The sequence below is a fragment of the Schistocerca nitens genome, chromosome 8 (assembly GCF_023898315.1).
Source record: "Schistocerca nitens isolate TAMUIC-IGC-003100 chromosome 8, iqSchNite1.1, whole genome shotgun sequence".
Taxonomy (NCBI): domain Eukaryota; kingdom Metazoa; phylum Arthropoda; class Insecta; order Orthoptera; family Acrididae; genus Schistocerca; species Schistocerca nitens.
In genome coordinates, this window is record NC_064621.1 from 602,046,421 (window position 1) to 602,070,787 (window position 24,367).

Here is a 24,367-nt window from a genome sequence, read left to right on the forward strand (position 1 = left end):
ACCCAACCTACATATCATCCTAGTTCATCCCTATGCCACTTCCATTCATATCCCCTTGCCGGAGACCAGGCTGCAAGACCTGCCCAATCCACCCTCTCAGCATTTCCTGCTCCAGTCCTATCACAGGCTTATCCTACACCATCAGAGGCTGGGCCACCTGTGAAAGCAGCCATGTCAAATACCAATTCTGCTACGAACACAGCACAACTTTTTGTGTTGGTATGACTACCAACCAGCTGTCCATCAGGATGAATGACCATTGCCAAGAATGAAGTTGGTCACCTGGTGGCACAGCATGCAGCTGAGGACAACATGCTCGATTTCAGTGGCTGCTTCACAACCTAGGCCATCTGGATCCTTCTCTCTACCACCAGCTTCTCTGAACTATGCAGATGGGGGTTATCCTTGCAACACACCGTCCTGGCCTCAGGCTGCAGTAACAGTTTCTCCTTAGAGGACTTAGTAATAAGGTAGAAGAACTGCTTGTCTGTTTGGAAAATAGACACCCTCTCCCTATCCAAGCACCATATTACCACAGGATTTAGAAGTTAAAAAATAAAAGATTAAACTCTAGTCTCTTATTCATGTAGAACTAATATGGGAAAAGGAGGAGTTGTTCCATAAATTTACACAGTACACAATTTCAAGAACTTTATTCCTCATTCTGTACAGTTTGTCTCCTGTGACCTGCTGTTCTGGGTGACTTTTCTGAAATCTGCCCCTTTTCCTATACCTCTCCAGTCCTTTTCCTTCACCCTTCTTCCTTCCCCTTCGACCCTTCTGCCTGAAGAAGGAGCCAATGTCTCCGAAAGCTTGCCAATTACAACATTCTTTTTATGAGTGTGTTCTGCCGCCGCTTTGGAATAGATTTTTTATCTATCCAGTTAAATAATTTTGTCAGTAATCGATTCAAGAGAGTTAGTTAGATGTTCCATAGATCATTTAAACAATTCTTTTATAAAAATGGTATAGAACAAGTCAGATTACAGGATACATTTACATAACTAGCATTAACATTAATGAACTCATTATATTTTAGTTCTGCACATGCAACTACACTTGAAAACTAGCTCCTTTCCTTTTTTACAGGTTACCAGTTTTTATATTAAAATTCATCTTTGAAATAGAAGGTGTTGTCCAGGAGAAATGATTTTGGGTTAGATTTAAAACTTCCTTTGCAACCTGTCAGACCTTTCATGTTATTGGGCAAGTGATGAAAAAATTTTGATGCTGCTTTTTGAACTCCTTTCTGAGCTACTGACAGCTTTAATAAAGGATAATAAAGGTTATTTTTTTTATCTAGTGTTGTAGATATGGCCTTCACTAATCTTCTTAAGTTGTGATGGATTATTCGTGACAAATTTTATTATTGAATATACAGGGTGATTCACGAAGATATGCAAATATTTTAATATGTTATTCTATAAGTAAAGCTAAAGAAAAAAGTTCATATAAAAATAGGTCCACAAATGTTTAGTTATGGTGCAAAAAGTACCAAATCTGCTTGTTGAATGTTAAGTGGAAAGTCGTTGTGTATATGAGGAATGGAAGTGAACTTAAATTGAACTCTGTGGGGACCTTCTTTGTGATTCTTCCCAGTCACTAAAATTTTGTACCCTTTCAACATTGTTTTAATTATTCAGCACAACTTTTTGCATTCTGATTGATAAATATGATTGAAACCATTTAAGTGTGAAGCCATCGGTTTTATAAAACTAAGTTTATCTAAGCGTGTAAAATGATCTATGCAACTAGATGCCTCAGAAAGAGCACATGAAATACCAGCTTGCAATATGTTAGTATTTAAGGCTTATAATATTAGCATTCTCAGTTTAGCAACCCTTCTGGAATCCAAACATTGATATTATGTCTACTTAAACGTGAAGCTACTCTTGAGTGCAGTACTTTTTTGAGTGTTTTGGAAAAAGATGTCAGTAAAGACATTGGACAATAATTGTTTGTCTTTCTTGTGGCACCTTTCTAATAAAGAGCTTTAATAATTGCTTATTTTAATCTGTCTGGAAAAGATCCATGTGCCAGTGGTACATTACATATACCTCTTAACGACATTCCTTATTAAGTTAGTATAACTTTTCAGAAATCTGTTTGAAATTCCATCAGTGCCATATACCATAGAATTTTATTAATTTCAATGAAGGGCTTTGGTGGTACTTATAGCTGCATGAAGTTTTTTGGGATGACTTTGTAATGTATTCTCATTATTTTGAAATATATTCTCATGATTCTTAAACTGAACCATTTAATCCTATTTTCACTGCTACATTGAGAAAACGATTGTTAAAAATACTCATAACTTGTGAATTATAAGTCATAACATTGTCATTTAATTTAATCGTTCTGGTATCTTGTACATTGACTGGCTGTTCTGTCTCTCATTTGACAATTTCTCGCACAGTCTTAATCTTATTAATTCCTGTCAGAACCTACATACTTCTGGACATTTTAGTTTCATTAAAATATTGCAGTAATTTTTGTAATATGCAAGCAGTGTCAGATATTTACTACTTCTTATGTTACTTAAATTTCAGTCTTCCTCTTACATGAGGTTTTAATTCCTGTAGTTATCCGTAGCTTGATTTTTTAATGTAATTTTTGGATAACTTTTTAGCAAATCTAGTTTCAAATATTGACACAAATTTATTGTGAAATAAATTGAATTAGATATTAGCATCTCTTTCCATATATATACCTCAACCCACATTGCCTCTTCTCTCTTACCCTTAAAACCTTGTATCGCGTTCTCATTAATTAGCCTCATTGCTGTTTACGAACCTGCCCCAGGGCTATAAGATGCTACAAGGGTAAGTCAATTATTATCCGCAATTTAGTTATATTTTTGTTTATTTTGGTTGTACTGTCGTTTTACGTTGATGGCGCATGCTTTGTTTATTTGTTGTTATATCTTTGCAATTTTCAAGCTGCTAGGTTAGTTTCATTGTCACTGCTGTACAGTTAATCATGGCTGCTCTGCTGTTTATTTGCACCAAAGAAGAGCAACGTTCAATGATCTGTTTTTTGTGGTCAGAAGGTGTACCAGGGGCCGAAATTCATCTAAGACTTTTGGTACAGTACGGGAACAGTGTTTGCCACAATGGAGTGTTTACGAATGGATTGAAAAATTCCGAAATGGTCACACAAGTGTTACGCACGATGAAGGAGCCGGAGGACTATTTACCGCCACAAATAAAAAAACCATTGAGTGTTCGCGTGAAATGATTCTCTTAGACAGACGATTAACTATTGACGATGTGGCACATCGTCTGCAAATTAGTCACGGTTCTGCCTACAAAATCATCCACAGCAGACTTGGGTTTCATAAAGTTTGTGCAAGATGGGTCCCAAAACAACTCACACAGTTGCATAAATAAATGTGCATGGACATCTGCAAAAAACATTTGAATCAGTACGGTAACGAAGGGGACAACTTCTTGGACAGGATCATTACTGGTGAGAAAGCATGTATCCATCATTATGAGCTGGAGAGTAACGGCGGAGTATGGAATGGAAACAACCAAATTTGCCGTGCAAGAAAAAGTTCAAGATCCAACCATCCACAGAAAAACTGATGCTTACAGACTTTTGAGGTGCACAAGGTCCAGTACTGGAACATTATGGGGAAAGTGGCACAACAATAAACAGTTTACGTTACAGGCTAAAGCCTGCAATTGAAGCAAACACTGAGGATTGCTGTCAAAAGGTGATGTGTTGTTGCACGACAATGCCCGTCCGCATGCTGCTGCCCACTCTGCAGAAACACTCCAGAAACTCAAATTTGAAGTACTGGATCATCCTCCATATAGGCATTAAGGGCTGTTGATTTGCCTCGTACGAAGCAGTGAAAGAAGCAGTGCATTCCTGGCTCACAGCTCAACCAAGAACCTACCTTTATGAGGGAATCAGGAAGCTTGTACAACAATGGACCAAGTGCGTTGAAATGCAATGAGACTGTCGAAAAATGATGTTCTTGTAAGTTTCCTATTTGATTAGAATAATATTTTAGAGTTACTTTGTGGATAATAATTGACTTACCCTCATATATTGTTTATTTCCATTAATTGTGCATCATGATCAGATAGTCCATTACACTTGGGTACACATTAGCTGTTTCAGCCAGAGTACTGTCTGTAATGTGTTATCAATCAGGGGCTTACTATCTTGCTGCAAATGAGTTGGAAAACTTCGACTACTGAAACTAGATTAAAACACCCAAACACATGTTGCAGCTTCTCCTCTTTTGATGTTAAGTGTATCCGAAAAAAAGTATATAATCCCTGATATTTAACTTCTTCACCCCTGTGATTACATGGTGTTCAAGTAGACGTATAACATCTTATCACGTCAGAATTTTCCACATCTTTTAGACATACAAGAAGTCATCTGTTTTGTTTTTCAGCCCCCTGACATTCTAATGATGGTCATGTTCCATTCTAATTTCTTTCTTTCAAGATTGTCTGTCTATAACCTCACTCTTAATCTAGCAAATTTGTCCCTCTGGCTCCACCAAGAAGATGATTTAGGATGAAATTTATAAGGAACCAATGCTGACATAAAATTTGATCTATTCCACAATAAATTCATATTGTTATTCAAAAAAAGCTTTCTGCGTAATCTGATCAGAAAGGACATAAAACAGCGATGTAAAAACCTGGGCTCACAAGAGGATTTAAATTATCGTGTGATAAGAAATAAAGGAAATGTGTCTGTTGGCAACAACATCTAAAAATCATATAGCAGTTGCACACTACACAAATACTCAAAATTACTAACAAAAATTATTAAAAAACTAAGAAATGTACACATCATGTCAGAAATCAATAATTCCAAAAGCAAGCTTAAGTCTGTATGGAATGTAGTGAAATGAGAGGCCACAGAACAGAAAGACATGGCTATTGATTTAAATGGAAGGGCTATAAATGACCAATCACAGGCAGCAGGCAAGTTTAATAATCATTTCTTAACTGTAGTATGTAGAGTGTTGGTGATTGGACGGAACTTAGTACCAAAGAGGTACCATGTACAATGACCAATACCTCCTTCTCAGTAGGTGAGTTATTCCCTTGTGCTGCATTTAGTGTTTTGGCTGGAAATGCAGTGGGCTGTTCAGTGTTGATGTATTTGTGGGACAGCGCAGCACCAACACCACAATCTGAAGCATCAGTGGCAATCATTAAATGTTTGCTGGTTGTTAAACATGAGGCTGACCTAAGGCACTTTTGAAGTTACAAGGAGGCCATCTGGTACACTTCTGACCACACAAACGAAACAGTTTTTTTATGCATTTGATTAAGTGGTGGGAAATCTGGGTCACATTGGGAATAAACTTCACATAATAATTTACTTTGCCAAGGAACAGGTGTAGTTCTGAGAGATTCTAATAAGCTGGTAAGTTATTGATTGCATCAGCTAATTGGGACCAAGGTCCATTCCTCAATTTCTGGCCTGACCGTAGAAGATGGTGTCATAGTGGACCCTATTGGTATCTCCAACACCTTAGGGCACTAGTTTGTGGAGGCTTTGAGCTCCTTCCACTATCACCCCACCTTCCTCACTTGGAAACAAGGTGGAGGAGGCTCAGGTGATACCCCTTTTCTCTCAGCATCATGAATGATAAAATGCTGTCTTTACTGTGAGGGAGCTAGATCATGCTCTCACTTCATCCCCGTCTTTCACCCCAGGGCCAGACAACATTCAAATTCAGATGTTGCAGCAACTTCCTCTTGTGGGAAAGCACTTTCTCCTTCATATGTACAATTGCATTTGGGCAGATAGTAAGTTTCCCAGCCACTGTGAAACCCTAAGCCTATAAGGGTGAACACCTTACTTGTAGCTACTTCCCCATTTCTCTCACCAGCTGTGCTTGCAAGGTGGCAGAAAAATATGATTCATGGCTAGCTGGTATGATGGCTCAAGCTTTGCAATCTGCTGACCACTGTACAATGTGGATTTTGAGCACAATGTTCTGAGTGGCCCATCTCATCACTTTGTCAACCCTTGTTATGAACAGTTTTGCGCAGAAATATCACACTGCGACCGAGTTTTTTGATTTAGAGAAAGCCTGTGACATTTGCTGGAGGACTGATATCCTGTGTACTCTCTACAAATGGGGCTTCTGAGGCAGCTTTCCCCATTTCAATCAGGAATTTTTAAAAGACAGAGTTTTCAAGGTAAGTGTGGGTTTGGCCTTCTCAGACACCTTTATCCAGGAGAATGAGCCAACCAGTGTGTCTGGGGACACAGGCTTTTTAATTGTGTCGTATACCTTAATTCTCTCAGTGTTCTTCAGAGTCTCCGTGTACTGTACGTGGTCCATCCCTTACTACGACGGGTCCGAGAAAGCTCCACATGCTGGCTGTTGAGGGAGCCACTGTGATGTTCATGTAGGTTCCTCGTCAAGTCGTTCGGATGGGAAATAAGGCCGCTGACACTGCTACCGAGGCTGCAGTCCTTCTGCCTCGGTCCATCAGCTCTTCCGTTCCTGCGGATGATCTCCGTGTTGCCGTCTGTCAGCAGGTGGTGTTATTTTGGCATCACTAGTCTTCTCTTCGTGGGAACAAGCTCTGAGGAATTAAACTTTACCATTGGCTTAGCCAACCTCCTCCCGGCCCTCTAATGAGATCATTTTAGCTAAGTTGCATGTTGGGTGCTGTCTTTTTAGCCATCGCTATTTGACAAGTGGTGACCCCCACCACTTTAGGCTCATTGTCATCAACCTTTGGTGGTTCTCCATTTCCTGACTGAATGCCCTGTTTTAACCACTTACATTCTAGTGTCTGTTTGCCGTCTGATTTATTGGCTGTTGTAGCAAATGACACACGGGCTGTCAACAGTGATCTACTTTTTAACCTGTCATAGCAATATGCCAAAGGACATTTAATCTTTGTTTCAGAACCTCTGCTGTCTGTACTGCATATTTTGTGAAAGAAGTCCTTGTTTTTAGCTCTCTTTCCTTCCATTGATTGGGCTTAATGTGTTGTCACTTTTAACTTTTCTTGTGTTAGTGTTCCAAGCTTATGACGTGGATACTTATGACCTCAGTTGTTTTTGCGCCCTAAAAAAAGGTCGTACTACATTTTGTACACATGTTTGGAACTGCTTAATTGCACTTGATGCCAAGAATGTTGCATATTCATTTCCCACTTTGAATTATATACACACAAACACTTTTTAGTTATCAAGATGCTTCCCGATTTATTCCTATTTGTTTTCCACTATCTTATTGTGAAGCATATTTACTTTCTGAAACTTCCATTGTCACTTACAACCACAGATTACAGCAGATTAAATTAACGTTTGTAAAGTAGCTTACAAATACAACAACTGAACCAACAGTCAAAAAGCTGAGATCAGGAACATAAGATGATCAATTATCTGAAATCTGAATACATGTGTGCAAAAGAATGAAAAATAGTTTAAAACATGTGGTGCAGGACAAGTCCAGTCTTGCTCAGGACAATTTAAAATGTATCAAAATGCGGGACTGTCCCTCGAAGTTCAGGACAGATGGTCACCCTACATTACTGTGAAGTTAAATGTTATCAAGAATTGTTCATCTCTGTTGTTTTAGAATTACATTAATAAAGTTGTTAAAAATGTGTGATGGTAAGAGATGAACTTGTTGTAGTCCTAAATTTATTGATTTCCATTCAGAAATTTGTGTTCTTAATTTTACTAAAACCATATTTTCTCTATATAATTGTAATTAGATGTCTAGTTATCTGCTAAAATTTCAGTAAGTCTTTTTCTATCTAAATGATCAAATGCTTTCTTATATTTGGTAATTGCAATTTGTGTTTCCTTATTACACTTTTTATGGTTGCAGTTAAAATTTTTTAGAGTAGTTTAAATGATCAGCACAAGACAATCTTGCACCTAACAGGTTTTTATGCAGTGAATCAGTGTGCAGAACAGTTTATACAGCCAGATATGGGCTAACAGGAAAGTAATTTAATAAAACTCTTCAATTTAGCAGACACTTTCTTAAATGCCACATGTAAACATTGATATGAGTTTCTGTGGGATATTAACTGAGATAAGTATCTACTTTGTGGAAAGAAAGTAGTTTGTACATTGATGTTCTCCATTGTAAAGAGTTAAAGGGATGATAATGTTGATTGTTTGGTCAGGGAGTTTAATATTGCATTGTGGTTTTCTCACCACATGTTAAGATATCTTCATCTTTTTGTTGTGCCTTTGTCCTACATCAGCACAGGGTCAACCTAGTTATTAATGGATTTGTCACAGTGAATTTAAGTGGTGGTTGGATGCCCTCCCTGCTGCCACCCCATTACCCACCCCAGATGGAATATGTGTACCCCAACTGTGTGCGTATCGTGTTAGTCATGTGAAAGTGACTGAAAGTTTTCTATTTGTTTGTGGATCATGTAATTGAGGTGTGACTTGGGCACCACCCCAAGATTCACTTGGTATATGTGTGAAACTGCCTAAAACCCACATGCAGGCTGGTGGTACACTGACCCTCTCCATTAATCCGCTGGACAGATTCGATCTGGGGCTGGCACACCTCCCTATTCTGGAAGTGGTGCTTTAACACACACGGCTTTCTGGGTGGGTGTTAGTTAAAATATGCATCTGTATAAGTGTGTTGTAACCATAACTGCTTATTTACTGACTTGTATAGAGCATATCATTTTTGAAACTGAGGTACAAATAATCATGCTGTAATATATTGAGCTACAACTAAATGAAGGACTCATGAAGGCTTTCACGTCTCTCTGAAAAAAAAAAACTATTGCTGTTGCTGACTGCCCTTTCGTTAATTGTTGCTTTTATAAAAATGAAGGAACATTGTATTGATACGGGTCATTCGATGAATTACAGTGATGTGAAGATTTTAACATCCACTTCTTCTTTTTGGGATTCTGTATTCAAGGAAGCCATAGAAATTCGATTAGCCAACAATTTAATAAACAGAGATAAAGGTTTCAATTTGGACAAAGCATGGAATCCGGCTCTTGGACTAATTAAATTGCAGAGAAGTCGTCACCGTGTCATCGCCGCCGATCAAACATCGATAAGCACATCGAACGTCCGTACGCTTTCGCCACAGGCGGCGCAGCATCTGTGACCCGCATGCGCAGTACCGCCGCGGTGGAGCATATAAGGCCGCGCTTGGCACCTTGTCATCAGTCTTGTGACTCGCTCTGAAGATGGCCGGACGATACGCGGCCGAAATATCAGTAGAAGAAATTTTATTTGCGCGGCTGCATGCCCGAAATTTAATGGATTATTCATTACGCCGCGAGAAGTTGAAAATGCACATTTATAAAAATTGTTTTTGCTCCTTCTGGTTTATTTAATTATTTTTAATTATTATTAACGTAACAACGCATATATGGAAAGAGTGACGTGAAATTCTTTTAACAATGCTGTGCTTTTAATTGCTTTATCATCGTTACCTTTTTTAGCAAAATAAAATGATGGAAGTATTATTGTTCTGAATCTGGCCTACAATTTAAAGAACGATTTTTTAGTAACTGCAACTCATGCTAAGTATCAATATATCTTTCCTACTTAGTAATTATTCAAAGTTGAAATTAATGTCCTATGATCACTGATGTTACAGTTCGTACGATCGTTCACAAATACAAGTCTGCAGTGGATTTTATTTCTTACTAAAATGCTATTTCATACCACGGCTAGCCCAAGAACATGAGACTCTCATTAAAGAAAATTACGTATTCACTATAAAATTTAGCCAGATCAGAACGGAGCACAGCAAGTTTCCTATCAGATTCTTTAGGTACATAAAATTATTTGCACTGAAAATTATATCCTATCAGCAGCCCGCGTCAACCTGCAACACATCATAAAATCTGCTGATCTTCACTGCCAGCCTGGGAGCTAAAAGAAATAATATTATTTTTTACTATTATTTTACCGCTTCCTTGCGGTATACTCGACTATATTGTAAGTCGTTTAAATACGCCGCGGCAGCGGCTCTTCTTTCTCCACACAGCTCAGCTCCACAGATAATATTTTTATATGGCTGAAAAATATCTTAACAGGATGGGATAATAGGCAGGCACACTTTAACATTTAAGTAATACAAGTTTTCATTTAAACAACTCTATTTAAACATTTAAATATCTTAATAATTACAGACCTGTGTACATTCACGCGCAATGGCGTCCAATTCACAATCTCGACAAAAGAATGCTACCTTCGCGCTCTCTACGACAATAACAGGAGATCTTTCTCTCACAGCTTTCAGATTAAGAAGACAAAGACATTGCTTTACATCATGCCTTATATACAAATTCATTTGGTGATCTTTGTACAACATTTATCTTCTGTGTCGGTCTTATTACTCGCCGACACAGACGTTCTCAAAAATAAAAAATAAAGAAAATAATACATAATTTTACATAATGACACATCTAATATTTTAATTATTACATAATATATTGTCTTTGTTTATTACAAGACGTTACACTGCCCCCTGGCAGCATTTGACTAACGATGAAAATGTTCGGCAATATGCTGCCACTAACGTCTGTCTTGTTTATGGTTTATTACTTTGGTTGGAACATTCACTTTACACTACTCAGTTCTTTTACACTGTAGGTTTAATTACACTTCGTATACTGTTCTTACACTTTGCGAGGTGACCGTCAACCTAGTCCCAGGGTCATTACATTTATTTGGCTCCCCCATTCGGGCTACGTGCGATCAGAAAACCTGGGAAAACTGCGCCGGAGCCATGGTCATCTCACGAAAAGTTTAGACTCTATTCAATGTCCACTTATAACAAAGGCTATTTGTGATAGCATGCTACACTTTTAGTCTCTTTGTTATCAATATACTACTTGTATTCTGGATTGTTATGAAAGTCACTTATTACACATTTTTACAATAGTATAATGAACCGTCTTTGCACTTACTCGCGACAGTTGGTTTAAAATGTCTAGCATTCGTGCGAGTATCTTTCATTAACATGACGCAAACATATTATATCGATACATCACTAAATCCATGAATATTGTGAGTTCGTGTTGGATAACAACAAAAAAAAATGTTTATCACGTCATTGCGTGTCCATTAAATACCATTCATGTTAGCACATTATACATATAGTTAATAGTTCATTTGAATGACAACAATGTGGTATGGAGCTGGCGGCGCGAAGCAATTGTTGAGTAGCGTCGTCTGGAACGCCGCGTACCGACGGCCGCTGGGTTCGACGACCGGCTCTCAATAACAGTGAGGTCGTGCTAGCGTGGCGCCCAAGCAGTCGCGAACCGCGCTGAACCATTCGCTGTTGTCGGCGAGTGGCAGTGGTTTACCGCAACCGGCTGGATGGCGGCACGGCACTCGTCTCTGCTTCTCCGCATGGCTCCCCGTCGTGGCGCATGAAACAAACATTCCACACGGTGTACTGTCTTTAAGGACACAGATTACTAGCTGTGGAAGAAGAGGCAATTTGTTAAAAGCGTTTATTGTTCAGTAAGCCGTCGCTTCACTGGTATGCACAGGATGTTTTGGCGTGATAACAGGTTTTTTGTGGCATCGTGACACTGGTATTCAGAGTTCGTCACACGCACATTGTACTACACGTTTTCATTCACTTCCACGGTTGATGCACTGCCAGAGCGTCTTTCAACACGCGAAAATGGTTCGTTACACTCATACTACATGTCTCCGTTGAGCGATGTTTGTGTAAATCGTCTCCGAACGGATCAATAACTACTGTTTTTATACACTGTCTATTGTTCGTTGAGCGCTGCACTAGGACAGTCTATCACTCAACACTAGATTTATCGACGTATATATTGGTGCAGATACAACAGTCATTTTCTGTCCCTACTACACACAATATTCCGTCCTGTCCTTAAGTGTTTATGCACACAGTTTATTTTTTAACACCTTTTAACTGTTCTTTGCATAGTCACTCTGATTTACATAGCATTTATTTGTTTTCACTTTATCACACCATACTCTTCATATTGTTGCTAGGCGTATTTGGCCCTTTTGTAAATTTTTTTTTTTTTTTTAACGGTGTGTGAATTTTTTTTTTTTTTTTATACATATTTCTTTTTTTTCTTAGTGTAGCTTGCCTGATTATCACCCATCTATCAAACAGATTTTACCATGTGCATGACAGCTTGACTCGGGCATATTGTTCAATAAATACTTCGTTCAGCAATAACATTATTTTTAATGATTTTTCCTATATGACTACAGTGTAGGTTCTGCATTGTCTGACTTAACTCGCGTATCGCGTAATGAATATTCAAGGTCGTGTACCAAGTACACAGGCTTCAATTGAAGCATTGCTACATACAGAACGGAGTTTCCACGGAACGGGCTCGTTTTTAATTAGGTTCTGCTCCAGTGTCGTTCTCAAATCACTACTGGCAGCCAACATCACATTACATCATTGTTGCATATTGCAAAGTCAATGTCTGGCTAGTAAAGACTCTCTCTCTCAGGGTTTCTTATCCTAATACAATTACAGCAATTCCCTTACTCTATAAGATTGCATCATTGATTGCACTTACACACTACACATAGAAAATGGTTCAAGAAATTAATCCTTTATACAACAAGAAAATTGTTCATTTTTTAATAAGCACATAATATCTTAATGACTAATTGTCTGTAAACAAAATCTGTCCTGTGTAAGCTATTGCTCACTTTCTGGTTCCACTTCCTCCCAACTTCATTACACACAAATTTCTTTCTAAATACTAACACACTTATATTCTAAAACACAATTAAAATCTTTTTACACCTATTACTCTTTATATATTATGTGTCACTGAATCAATAACTTCACATCTTCTGAATCTCTTTAGCTACGAATTCCCTCCTCGACCAAGGGATGGAGTAGGTTGCGCGACAGTATGTATTATGGGGTATCACCTCTATGTGATAGTGGTACCCTTTGACTATTCCTGGACGGTCGGTAAATACCATAGTATATTCCGATAGCAGCTGCGTCAACTGTTGCTTTTGCGTATCATTTAAACCTTCCGATTCGTGCACTTTAGTCTGATATGCCTCAACATTTGTTTCGAAATTTTGATCCTCTAAGTTCGGGTAATAGAGGTCTGTTGCATGTGAAAAATCATCGATGTGTAGTACCCAAGGGTTCCTACCTTTGATATCGATTCGATTACAGCACGGCACAAGTACCTCCTTCGATTTCATCATAGATAATTCAATCCTTCTACCCCTATTAATTATGCTTAGTTTCCCCACGGAGAGGTCGATCAATGCGTCCCTCTCACGGAGAAAATCTACTCCCAGAATGCAGGCCACCTTCAATCCTTTAACCACGAGGAACGAGCTCACTATGGCTTCGCCCTCCTTATAAATCTCTACCTGCACCTGGTACTTAACTGATTGGCTCTGTGCACTAATGGCTCCAGACACCTTACAATTATTAACCGGGAAGGTCGGAATACTATGTCCCTTTCCCAGTGCTTTAAATAGCTCCATACTCATCACACTTACTGAGGCACCTGTGTCGATAATTATGTTTACTGCAACATCATTGATTCTAGCTTCAATAATAGCTTGCACATTTTCGTTATTATCCTTCTTACATTCGTGCGGTTCGTTCAGCAGATCTTTATCCATACTGACACCTTCGTTGTATCGCAGCATGCGTATCCCAGGTCTATTACTGTTATTACTCGAGTTGCTCTCACTCCATCCCTCGGCCGTCGATGGAGAGCATATCGAGGCCGATTCTAGTTTGTTGGATTAGTTACTTGGGAGGTACTTGGACGGCTATTGTCCGCGACCTCCACTATATGTACGTTCTGGTTTGTAGGCCGCCACGGCTGCGCAATAGGCGCGTTTTGCGGTGGTGGTCTATTGTTGTCATACCGGTCACTAGCCTGTCGCTTTGGGCTTCTACACTGATTCTGTTGCCAATTTCGATTACTATCATTATAATTACTCTGCCACTGACCTCGCGCATTTTTCCAGCGGTTGGTCCCTGACATTCCGGATTCGTATCTGTCGTCAAATCGACGCTTTTTGTTATAATTTGGTTGTCCATACCCGTTTTGGCCTCTACCGTTACTACCATTTTGCGATTGTTCTTGTCGCTTGCTACCACCCCCACCATTTCTATGGTTGTGGTTCTGTGCACTACTGTTTCTGTCGTGATTACATCCCGACCCATTATTCCGCAAATGGTCGCACGCCGATTTTACATCTTCCTGTATCAAATCTATGGAATCTAGGACCGACAGGAAGTTTTCCATGTCGCTTTCTGGTACATGTATTAACTTCTCCTTGATCTGAATTGGTAAATGGGATTTGAGTAGTCTTATTATGTCTCTCGGTGATATAGGCTCGTCCCAGTAGCGTGTTTTGTTTATATATTTTTCAAAGTACCGCCTCAAATTCCCAAGACGGGGTGAGTACGGTTCGGGATTATATACCTCTTTTCTTAGTCGCTCTTGTATACAAGGCGACCAATATTTCGATAAAAATGCCCTTTCAAACTGTTCGTATGTCTTGCAGCTGTCTGCTACTTCTGTAGCCCACAGTGCTGCGTCACCTTGAATGTACGACATTACGTATTGTATTTTCTGTGTTTCGTTCCATACACTGGGTAAGATATTTTTAAAACTTTTTATAAATACCACTGGGTGTACTGATTTCCTTTCAGTAGTAAATGTTTGAAATTGTCTATTTTTAATTAAACTTTCTTCCACTAATATTTTTGAACTACATGGGTTTGCTGCTGGGACATATGCTGTGTGCTCCGTACCGGAGCTACAGCTCTTCGCATTATCGACTACAGATTCCCCATTGTTGTATCGCATATAAGTTTGTGCGTTGCCAAAACCATGGGCTGTTGGCGACAGAGGTTCCTGTTCCACTTGTTTCCTGGTTTGTGCTAAACCCTTCTCCAGATCGGATATCCGTTTGTTAACATTCACTTGCCACTGCGGAATATCCTCACTGAGTATTTGTTTAATGGTTTGCACATCGTTCTGTACCTGACTATTTACGGCGGTACTGAACGATTCTGAATCTCTATTTGCTATTGCTGCTTCTACTTTAGAATTAATATTCGTGTCAATCTCAGTCTCCTTCACTTCTAGCCATGAGTTAAATTCTGTTTCAATTTTATTTGCCTGTTCATTCCACTTCTGCTCTACAAGCTGTGTGGAATCTATTTCTAGCTTTTCTACTCTGTTGGCTAAGACACCTATTTCATCTACCATGTTAGTGTTTGCTACTTGCAGGTGGGTGACCTGTTCAGTCAGCTCCTGCACGGCCTTAGGTATCGACTCGTAATTCCTTTTCATATCTGCTATCTCTTTTTTCATACTTTCTATCGATTGCACAAGTTGCTGGTCTCGCTCAGCTTGCTGGCGATCTCGCTCGGCTTGCTGGCGATCTCGTTCAGCTTGTTGGCGATCTCGCTCAACTTGCTGTTGCGCAAATTTTGCCTGGTAATCTAGCACACGCTCTAATATAGTCTGAATTGAATACCCACCAGGCAGATTACCACTCTCTGGTTCCTGCTTTTCTGGTGGTGGTACAATTTCTTTATCTACATCAACTTGATGACTAGTGGGCGGTGGCACTACTTCCTGTGGCCCTGCCCCCACATTTTCGCCAGTTATATCTTCAAAGAGCGTACTAGTACTACTTGAGGCACCCGGTTCCACATTTCCTTCACTAGCTAATTGTTGTTCTTCAGTATCCATATTACTTGGACGTTGACTACGCAACTTAACCATATTCCTAAATTGCTTACTAAAACACAAAATCTAACAGTTTTTCCCCTTGCACACAAAATACATCACTTTATATACACTACACTGCACACTAAAAATTACTATCTACATCAACTTTGTCCTGTCACAAATACTAACATCAAACTACGTACAGTATGCACACCACTAGCGATATGAGATTACTTCACTGGAGCTCAACTTCTACAAACAGGACAACTACACTGTAGTCTTACCTTTAGTTTCTATTATCTCGGGGTCCGGCTGCCCCCGGATTACGTAGTCGTTAGAGCTTCTCAGTACAATCAGGATCGTCTTCTCAAACTCGCTTGCAGTAGTACGTTTTGTCATGTAAGAGTGTTTGAACATTCATTAATACATAGCATAGATCATGATATACATACATTTAACACTAAATACATATACATATACACCTACATAGCAATAGACACTGAAAGAAAATACATAAAATTTTATAATTGTGGCCACTGCAAATTCGGGCCCCGCGTTTTTGGGCGCCAGTTTCACGTCTCTCTGAAAAAAAAAAACTATTGCTGTTGCTGACTGCCCTTTCGTTAATTGTTGCTTTTATAAAAATTGTTTTTGCTCCTTCTGGTTTATTTAATTATTTTTAATTATTATTAACGTAACAACGCATATATGGAAAGAGTGACGTGAAATTCTTTTAACAATGCTGTGCTTTTAATTGCTTTATCATCGTTACCTTTTTTAGCAAAATAAAATGATGGAAGTATTATTGTTCTGAATCTGGCCTACAATTTAAAGAACGATTTTTTAGTAACTGCAACTCATGCTAAGTATCAATATATCTTTCCTACTTAGTAATTATTCAAAGTTGAAATTAATGTCCTATGATCACTGATGTTACAGTTCGTACGATCGTTCACAAATACAAGTCTGCAGTGGATTTTATTTCTTACTAAAATGCTATTTCATACCACGGCTAGCCCAAGAACATGAGACTCTCATTAAAGAAAATTACGTATTCACTATAAAATTTAGCCAGATCAGAACGGAGCACAGCAAGTTTCCTATCAGATTCTTTAGGTACATAAAATTATTTGCACTGAAAATTATATCCTATCAGCAGCCCGCGTCAACCTGCAACACATCATAAAATCTGCTGATCTTCACTGCCAGCCTGGGAGCTAAAAGAAATAATATTATTTTTTACTATTATTTTACCGCTTCCTTGCGGTATGCTCGACTATATTGTAAGTCGTTTAAATACGCCGCGGCAGCGGCTCTTCTTTCTCCACACAGCTCAGCTCCACAGATAATATTTTTATATGGCTGAAAAATATCTTAACAGGATGGGATAATAGGCAGGCACACTTTAACATTTAAGTAATACAAGTTTTCATTTAAACAACTCTATTTAAACATTTAAATATCTTAATAATTACAGACCTGTGTACATTCACGCGCAATGGCGTCCAATTCACAATCTCGACAAAAGAATGCTACCTTCGCGCTCTCTACGACAATAACAGGAGATCTTTCTCTCACAGCTTTCAGATTAAGAAGACAAAGACATTGCTTTACATCATGCCTTATATACAAATTCATTTGGTGATCTTTGTACAACATTTATCTTCTGTGTCGGTCTTATTACTCGCCGACACAGACGTTCTCAAAAATAAAAAATAAAGAAAATAATACATAATTTTACATAATGACACAATATGACACATCTAATATTTTAATTATTACATAATATATTGTCTTTGTTTATTACAAGACGTTACAAGGCCTATATAAGTATAACAGTTTTAAATATGTTCCTGATCATGCTCTTGTCACAATTTCCCTTTTGGTACAGAGCAGACCGTGACCATGATGAACGCCTAACACTTTTGGAGCTGTCCGACTGGATTGATATTCGCATCCGGGAGCATATCGACCAGGCCTTACTAGAAAATGAGATACTTTTTACTGCCATAGACGTACAACCCAGGGATGGTAAGGATGTCCAGTTACTGTTCAGTCTTGAAATTATTTCCATAGTGTGTGCTTCTGTCAGGCCACAGTAGTTTGTTAGAACTGGCATTCTACTGAGAAGCTATTTATGTACTGAGGCTGCTTTTGTACTCTCTCTTTTTTATCAGTCTTACCAGTGGTTGATAACTTAACTACCATTTACTTCCTATTTATGGTTTGTTATAAATTTTCCATTTTATTCTAGTATGACTTTTCTCATTACAGAAGTTATTTGTTTTTGCATGTAATTCTCAGAGCACAGGTCACACAGATTATGACTTAATTTCTGTACAATTTTAAAGCCTAATCTTCCTTATAACTTGATATGTGTTTATTATTTCATGTGTCTTATTTAACAGGCTGCTCCTATTATGCTGACCATTATAAAAACAGCAGCATCAGAAGGACCATACCAATCCATTGCCAACTGTATGGGTATGCCAGTGATCACTTTGCCATGCTGGCCAGTAAAACAGTGGGTAGTGTCACTAGAGCATCATCTGCAAATGCACTATGCGCAAGGCACATGTTTGTCAGCAGTATATCCAGCTAGACAAGTTCAAGAGGGGCCACATCATGTGGCTGCAGGAGGCTGGATGGTCCTATCATCTTATTGTGCTGCCACGTCGGCTGTATGGACAACCAGTTGTCCATTGTTGGCAACATTGGATACAAGAAGGCATGCATGCATGACACGAAGGATCTTTTTGTCCAGTATGCCCCACGAGGAGGGAGGACCGATGGATTGCATGCCGTGTGTGAACAAATCCAAACACGATGGTAGGAGTCATTCAGTGGGCTGTCCTGCCTTCTCTGCAACATACTATAAATGTTAATACCATTGCCAGGTGGTTGTATGATGCAGAGCTCGCCACACACTGACTATTACGTCGTCTACCACTCAAACCCACGCAGTGTCGTGCCGATTTCACCTTGTGTCAGCATCAGTGGACATGGGGTCCTGCAGACTGGCACTGGGCCATCTTTAGTGACGTGTCCCACTTCTGCCTCGGAGGCAATGACCACTGGATCCGTGTCTCGAGGCACAGTAGTAAGCACCGTGAAGATCGGTTTGTGGGCTCTCATCACACATCCCACCAGTCTGGGGTGATGGTGTGGGGAGCAGTACCCTATGGTGCCCTTTCACCATTAATGTTCCTAATGGGCTTCACCATTAATGTTCCTAATGGGCTCCCTGACTGTTGCATATGCGTGGAAGAGGCAACTGGTGGCTCTACATGCCCGTGCCTTCTGTGAACAGGACAGTGCTTGTCCTCATGCCGCTTCCACCTGCCAAACATACCGTGCTGCAATTGATACTCTGCCGATATTGATACTCTGTCGCAGCCAATGGCGTTGGCCCCTCTTCCTGATCGATAATGTGTGGGATACCGTGGAATGCATCATTAGGAATCCAGTTCCACCCACCAGTTTACAGGAGCTGCATGCTCAGCTGCAAGCAGAATAGGATGTAATATCACAGGACTTCATCTGAGACCTGTACAGCTTCATGCTGAATCCGAATGTATGGATGCTTATATTCACAGCCGTGGGTTTCCAGCACCTTAGTAACAAGTATGTTTTGTAGCTGTGGACCATAATAAATGTTAGTCCTTCAGGATTACAAGTGTATTTCTTACGTATGGTATCATCTACCTGTCTGCCAACAGTGACCACAATTTGCCCAGTCCTTCTGGATGCGGAGCCTTTTATGAGGATCAGTGTAATAGTGGATACCCTGCATTTTTGAATTTATTCTGTAAAACTGTCAAAGAGCAACAGCCAGTTACCTAGGAAAAATGAATGTCTGCAGTGGTCATTTTTTGTAGTATTGTGCTTGTATTCCCCATGTTGAAGTAGTCAAAGTTCTTCATATAGTTGTTTTCTGTATTTTGTGTTTCAGTTCCTGTGAAAGTAAACAATTCTGATTGTACGTCTAATGACCTGTGATTCAGTTCTCATTTTGGAAAGGCATACTAGCCTCTAGTGTAGATAAACTCCAACAATTAATGGAAGAACATCATAGAGCAAATTTGCAATTACACCTGCTAGTCAATTCTAATAAGGCTAAAATAATGTATAACCGACACAATGAAATGAAAGTAGTACACATTAACACTGATGTTATAGAACCAGTTGATGAGTTTTCAGTTTTAGGTCAGCCAATGAGAAATACTGACTGAGGCCAGAACAGGCCAAAGAGCCTAATTCCTGTAAGAATAATAATGGTGGTGGTGGTGGTGGTGATGGTGACAATAGTTGTAGTTATAGTTTATTTTTGTCCATTGTAGTTTTACAATGATTTTAGACATGTTATGTTGCAAATTTATACAGAAATAAACAAATTTCTTGGAAATTTGTCATTTGATGCATGAAATAATTCTGCAGGAATGTTTACTGGTAATATTTTTACTCATTTATATATGATTGCCTGCAGTGATTTGTGCAACAGTCTAGCACACATAGGGGAAGCTACAATCTAACTGTTTTTTGCCATACTGCTAATAATAATAAAAAATACATTTAGAATAATAAATAATACATTTAAATAATAAATAATACATTTAGAATAATAAATAATACATTTATAAGAACTGAAGACTAATTTTTTAGTTCATCTATGTTAAACTCACTTCATAGAAATATTAGGACATTTATACATTATTGCAACACTACATCTTAGTCTGTGTTTTCTTCTGTATTTTCAGCACTACACTTTGTTTTCCTTCCCTTCTTTCATGAAAATTTGACATTCCAACTTTCATTTATCCTAAGGATTGGCCAACAGGTACAATTTCACCTTATACAGGTTTTCTTTGAGTTTTCTTTTGAAGGTGCACGGTTCCTTTATGCTCTTAATGCTGGATGGTAGTCTGTTATAAAATAAGCTTCCTGCAATTATAGGCTCCCTGCCTGTCATTTTCAATCTTTTGCAGCAGATTTGGTAATATTCTTTGGTTCTTGTGTTGTGATCATGAAAGTCTCCATTTATAGGTGCTGTAAAATTTACCATTAGAAGAAGTATTGTGTTATATACAGGGTGGCACACCAGAGGTCACCTGATTGAATTTTGATACTCTTGGTGCAGTTCATGGAAATTACGCCAGATGTTGTTGCGAGTTCATTGCTTCAGTTGTGAGTTCGCCATTTCAGTTTGCCGTGATATTGGACAAAGAACGGTTGACTGTTGCATGAAAGATGAAGATTGTGTTACTGTTCGTGGTGATGAAGAGCATTACTTTGATACAGAGAAGGTTTCGTGCTCATTTTGGCATACGATGGGCTCCCAGCCCACAGACAATAAGCAGATTTCATCAAAAATTTGAAGGTACTGGATCTGTTCTGGAGTGTCAGCAGCCACATGCACGTACCGTACGTTTGCCGCAAAACATTGAAGCAGTTCGAGTGGCTTTGACTCATGGTCCGAGTAAATCAACAAGAAAAGCCAGTGCCAAGGTGGGAATTTCACGCTGATCTGTACAAAGAATTATTCAATCCGGCATTCGATTGTATCCATACAAGAAGACTATGGCGCATAAGCTTACTGCGAGAGATAAGGAGCTGAGACTGCAGTTTGCAAGGTTGGCAATCGAGCAAGACCAAGAGACAGTGCTACACAACACATGGTTTTCTGACAAAGCTTATTTTTAAGTGAACGGTGTTGTGAACAAACAGAATGTTCAATTCTGGGCATGTGAACTTCCACAAATAATCCACACAAAAGACACCCATGGGGAGAAAGGGTGCGTGTGGGTCGCGATGTCAAGCCATGGAATCATCGGTCCATTCTTCTTCAATGCTACAGTAACCATTGAACACTATTTACACATGGTGCAATATCAGTTCTTTCCTCAACTCATAGCCACATGTCTCATTGCAGGCACATTGGTTCATGCAGGATGGAGCATGCCCCCATATAGCCAATGTTGTGCTTGATTTCCTAAACAAAAACTAGGCCTTAGGGTATTGTCAAACAGATTTCCATAATGTTATGCAGGAGGAGGAATGTGGCCGCCCCACAGCCCGGACATTAACCCTTGTGATTTCTTCCTTTGGGGGTACCTTAAAGAGAAGGTGTACCACAGAAAACCTGAAAATGCAGTGCAACTTAGGGCCATCATTGTGGAGTTATGCCGCGCCATTCCAGAATATTTGTATTGGAGAGTCATCACAAATGCATGTGTGCGACTTGAAGAAGTTTTAAACCAAAACGGCAGTCATATTGAACATGTGATTCATTAGATTGTATTTCCAAGTTGTATTCTTTACTTCTCCATCAATAACTTACAAATCTGGTCAACACCAAATGTGTTATTCATGAAACAAATCAGGTGACTTATCGTGCGCCACCCTGTTTGTACAAACTTGGTACAGTTAATATTTAAATTCCTTGAATATGTTTTTGCACGATTCCTGAGGCATTAGTTTAGCTATGCATCTAATGTCTTTCTTTTGAAGTTTTAGGATTCATTGTACATGTACATCTGCTGCACCATCTCATATTGGGATACAGTGTAATATGTGTGGGAAAATACGTCTGTAGCTTGTTTTAAGCAAGGTTTCTGTGTCCACCGTATAGCACAGTTTTTTCATCAAAAATATATTTGTACTTATTTTGGAACAGATTTCATGTCAGAGATTTGTCCACGTCTATACCCAGAAACATGTTATAGTCCACTGATTCTAAGTGTACATCCCCAATACGCAGGGTAAATTCCTCTGCTCTGTTGGTTCTGTTTGTTTCGAAATTTATACACATAGTTTTCTTCCTGTTGATCAATAAGTTATTTTCTGTAAAATACCTTTCTACCATTTGCAAGTTCTTAGTGCCTCTTTTTCCCAACTCCTTCACTGAGTCACTTCATACTAGTAAAGTTGATGATGATGATGATGAGGAGGAGGAGGAGGAGGAGAAATACTGTGTAGACAGGAAAAGAAATAAGTGGAAGAGTAAAAATGGTTTGGAGTGATTCTGTTAACTAATTAGAATATTATAAACTAAGCTACTGATGTGTCTTTAATGGAACTTACGCAGCTAATTTCTATAACTAGTTTTGATTTAAGGAAAAAGAAATGTTAAGGTCAAAGGAATTAACATAAATTTAGGCCAGGTGGTTGCTGAAAGTCAAGGGCATGTTGTAACACCAGTTCCCATCTGGTAGAATGTAAATAATGTAGGAACAAAGGTAACAACTCATCAAGCAGTAGAGACACATAAACAAGACGGAAAACTTGATAACTTTTAGATGAATCCTGTTTCAAGGTATAGTACACATACAAACATGTTTACGGCAACTCAAAAAAGGATTTAATTTAAGGGAGTGAACATGGCTGTTTACTGTGAAAAGTATTCAGAAACTGAGGATTTCTCAGTACCACTTGGTATGAAATGACCAACACATATTTTTCAGACAGACTTAAACATTCAGAAGTGAGACACCTTCATAAGAAACAGATTTTTTCACATTATTTCTCCTTGAGCCACCAACAAAGCTATCACCATTACAAAGCACTCTGTATCAGTGAGGCCATAAAAATCGCCCAAATTGTGAGTGTGCTGTCATCCCACCTTACACAGTAGTTGAACATTTAACTAATGAGCCAGTGCTTGTAATTTGATTTTAGGGATTTTTGCTGAAGTTGGCCGTTGTCAGCAGCATGGACACAAGGCAGTCAGCATGTGTCGGGACCCATGTAAACACCAAACAGTGCTGTGCCACAGTGCAAATCATGTTATGCAAAAAGTCATAATTTTTCTAGTAATGCTTTATTGCAATGTGGCTTGTATATTCTGAAGAATTGAACGAAAGTATTTCTGTAGAAATGTGCTGTATTCGCTTGTTGTTACTCATAGTCTTTGTGTACCCATGAACGTGAATTATCATCAAAATGTTTGTGACTGTATCACAGAGAAACTGCAGTAACATTACTAAACTTGATTTGATTTGATTTGATTTTTTATTGGTCCAGTTTCATCATAAAGCACAAATTGTACAATTGATATTGGAGAGGTCAAAGATAAGTTACAATAATACATAGTATTAGCAAAATAGTAGGCAAATTAAAAATAGGTACCTATTACAATTAATTTTGTTATGTATTCAGAAATTCTCTGACAGAATAGAAACCGCACTTTATTAGAATTGCCTTTAGTTTAGCTTTAAATATTCGATGAGTAGCATTTTTATTTCCTCTGGTATCTTATTGTGTAGTATTACACCAATGTTAATTATGCTCCTCTGATAGGTGGTTGTTCTGTGATATTTTTTATGTATATTTGATTTCCCTCTGGTACTATAGTTGTGTATATTTTTGTTCTGTAGCAGTTTGCCCGTTTTCAGGAGGTAGTCCCTAGTGAACAAGATAGTTTCATAAATGAATAAACTTGGAACATTTAGAACACGAAGCTCAGTAAAATTGGATTTACAGGACTCCATCTTTTTAAGGTCACAAATTATTCTTAGAGCTCTTTTTTGCATTCTAAAAACCTTTACACTGTGAGTTGAGTATCCCCAGAAAACGATCCCATATTGGACTAGAGAGTGGAACTGTGCATAGTATCCCTGCAGTACTGTTGGTTTGCTTGTTGTAGGCTTTAAAATTCTTAGGCCATAGCACAC

The 24,367-nt window shown here is 38.8% G+C and overlaps 1 protein-coding gene across 3 annotated transcripts in view; it reads left to right on the forward strand.

Annotated features, from left to right (window-relative positions):
* LOC126198428 (45 kDa calcium-binding protein) overlaps positions 1-24,367 on the forward strand; it is a 154,191-nt gene that overhangs the window by 38,162 nt on the left and 91,662 nt on the right. For all 3 annotated transcript variants that reach the window (XR_007540073.1, XM_049934736.1, XM_049934735.1), the window contains exon 3: positions 17,590-17,729. Coding sequence is in view for 2 of the 3 variants with exons in the window: in XM_049934736.1 (XP_049790693.1) it covers positions 17,590-17,729 (140 nt within the window). In the remaining variant the exon portion in view is untranslated. The remainder of the gene's footprint in view (positions 1-17,589; positions 17,730-24,367) is intronic.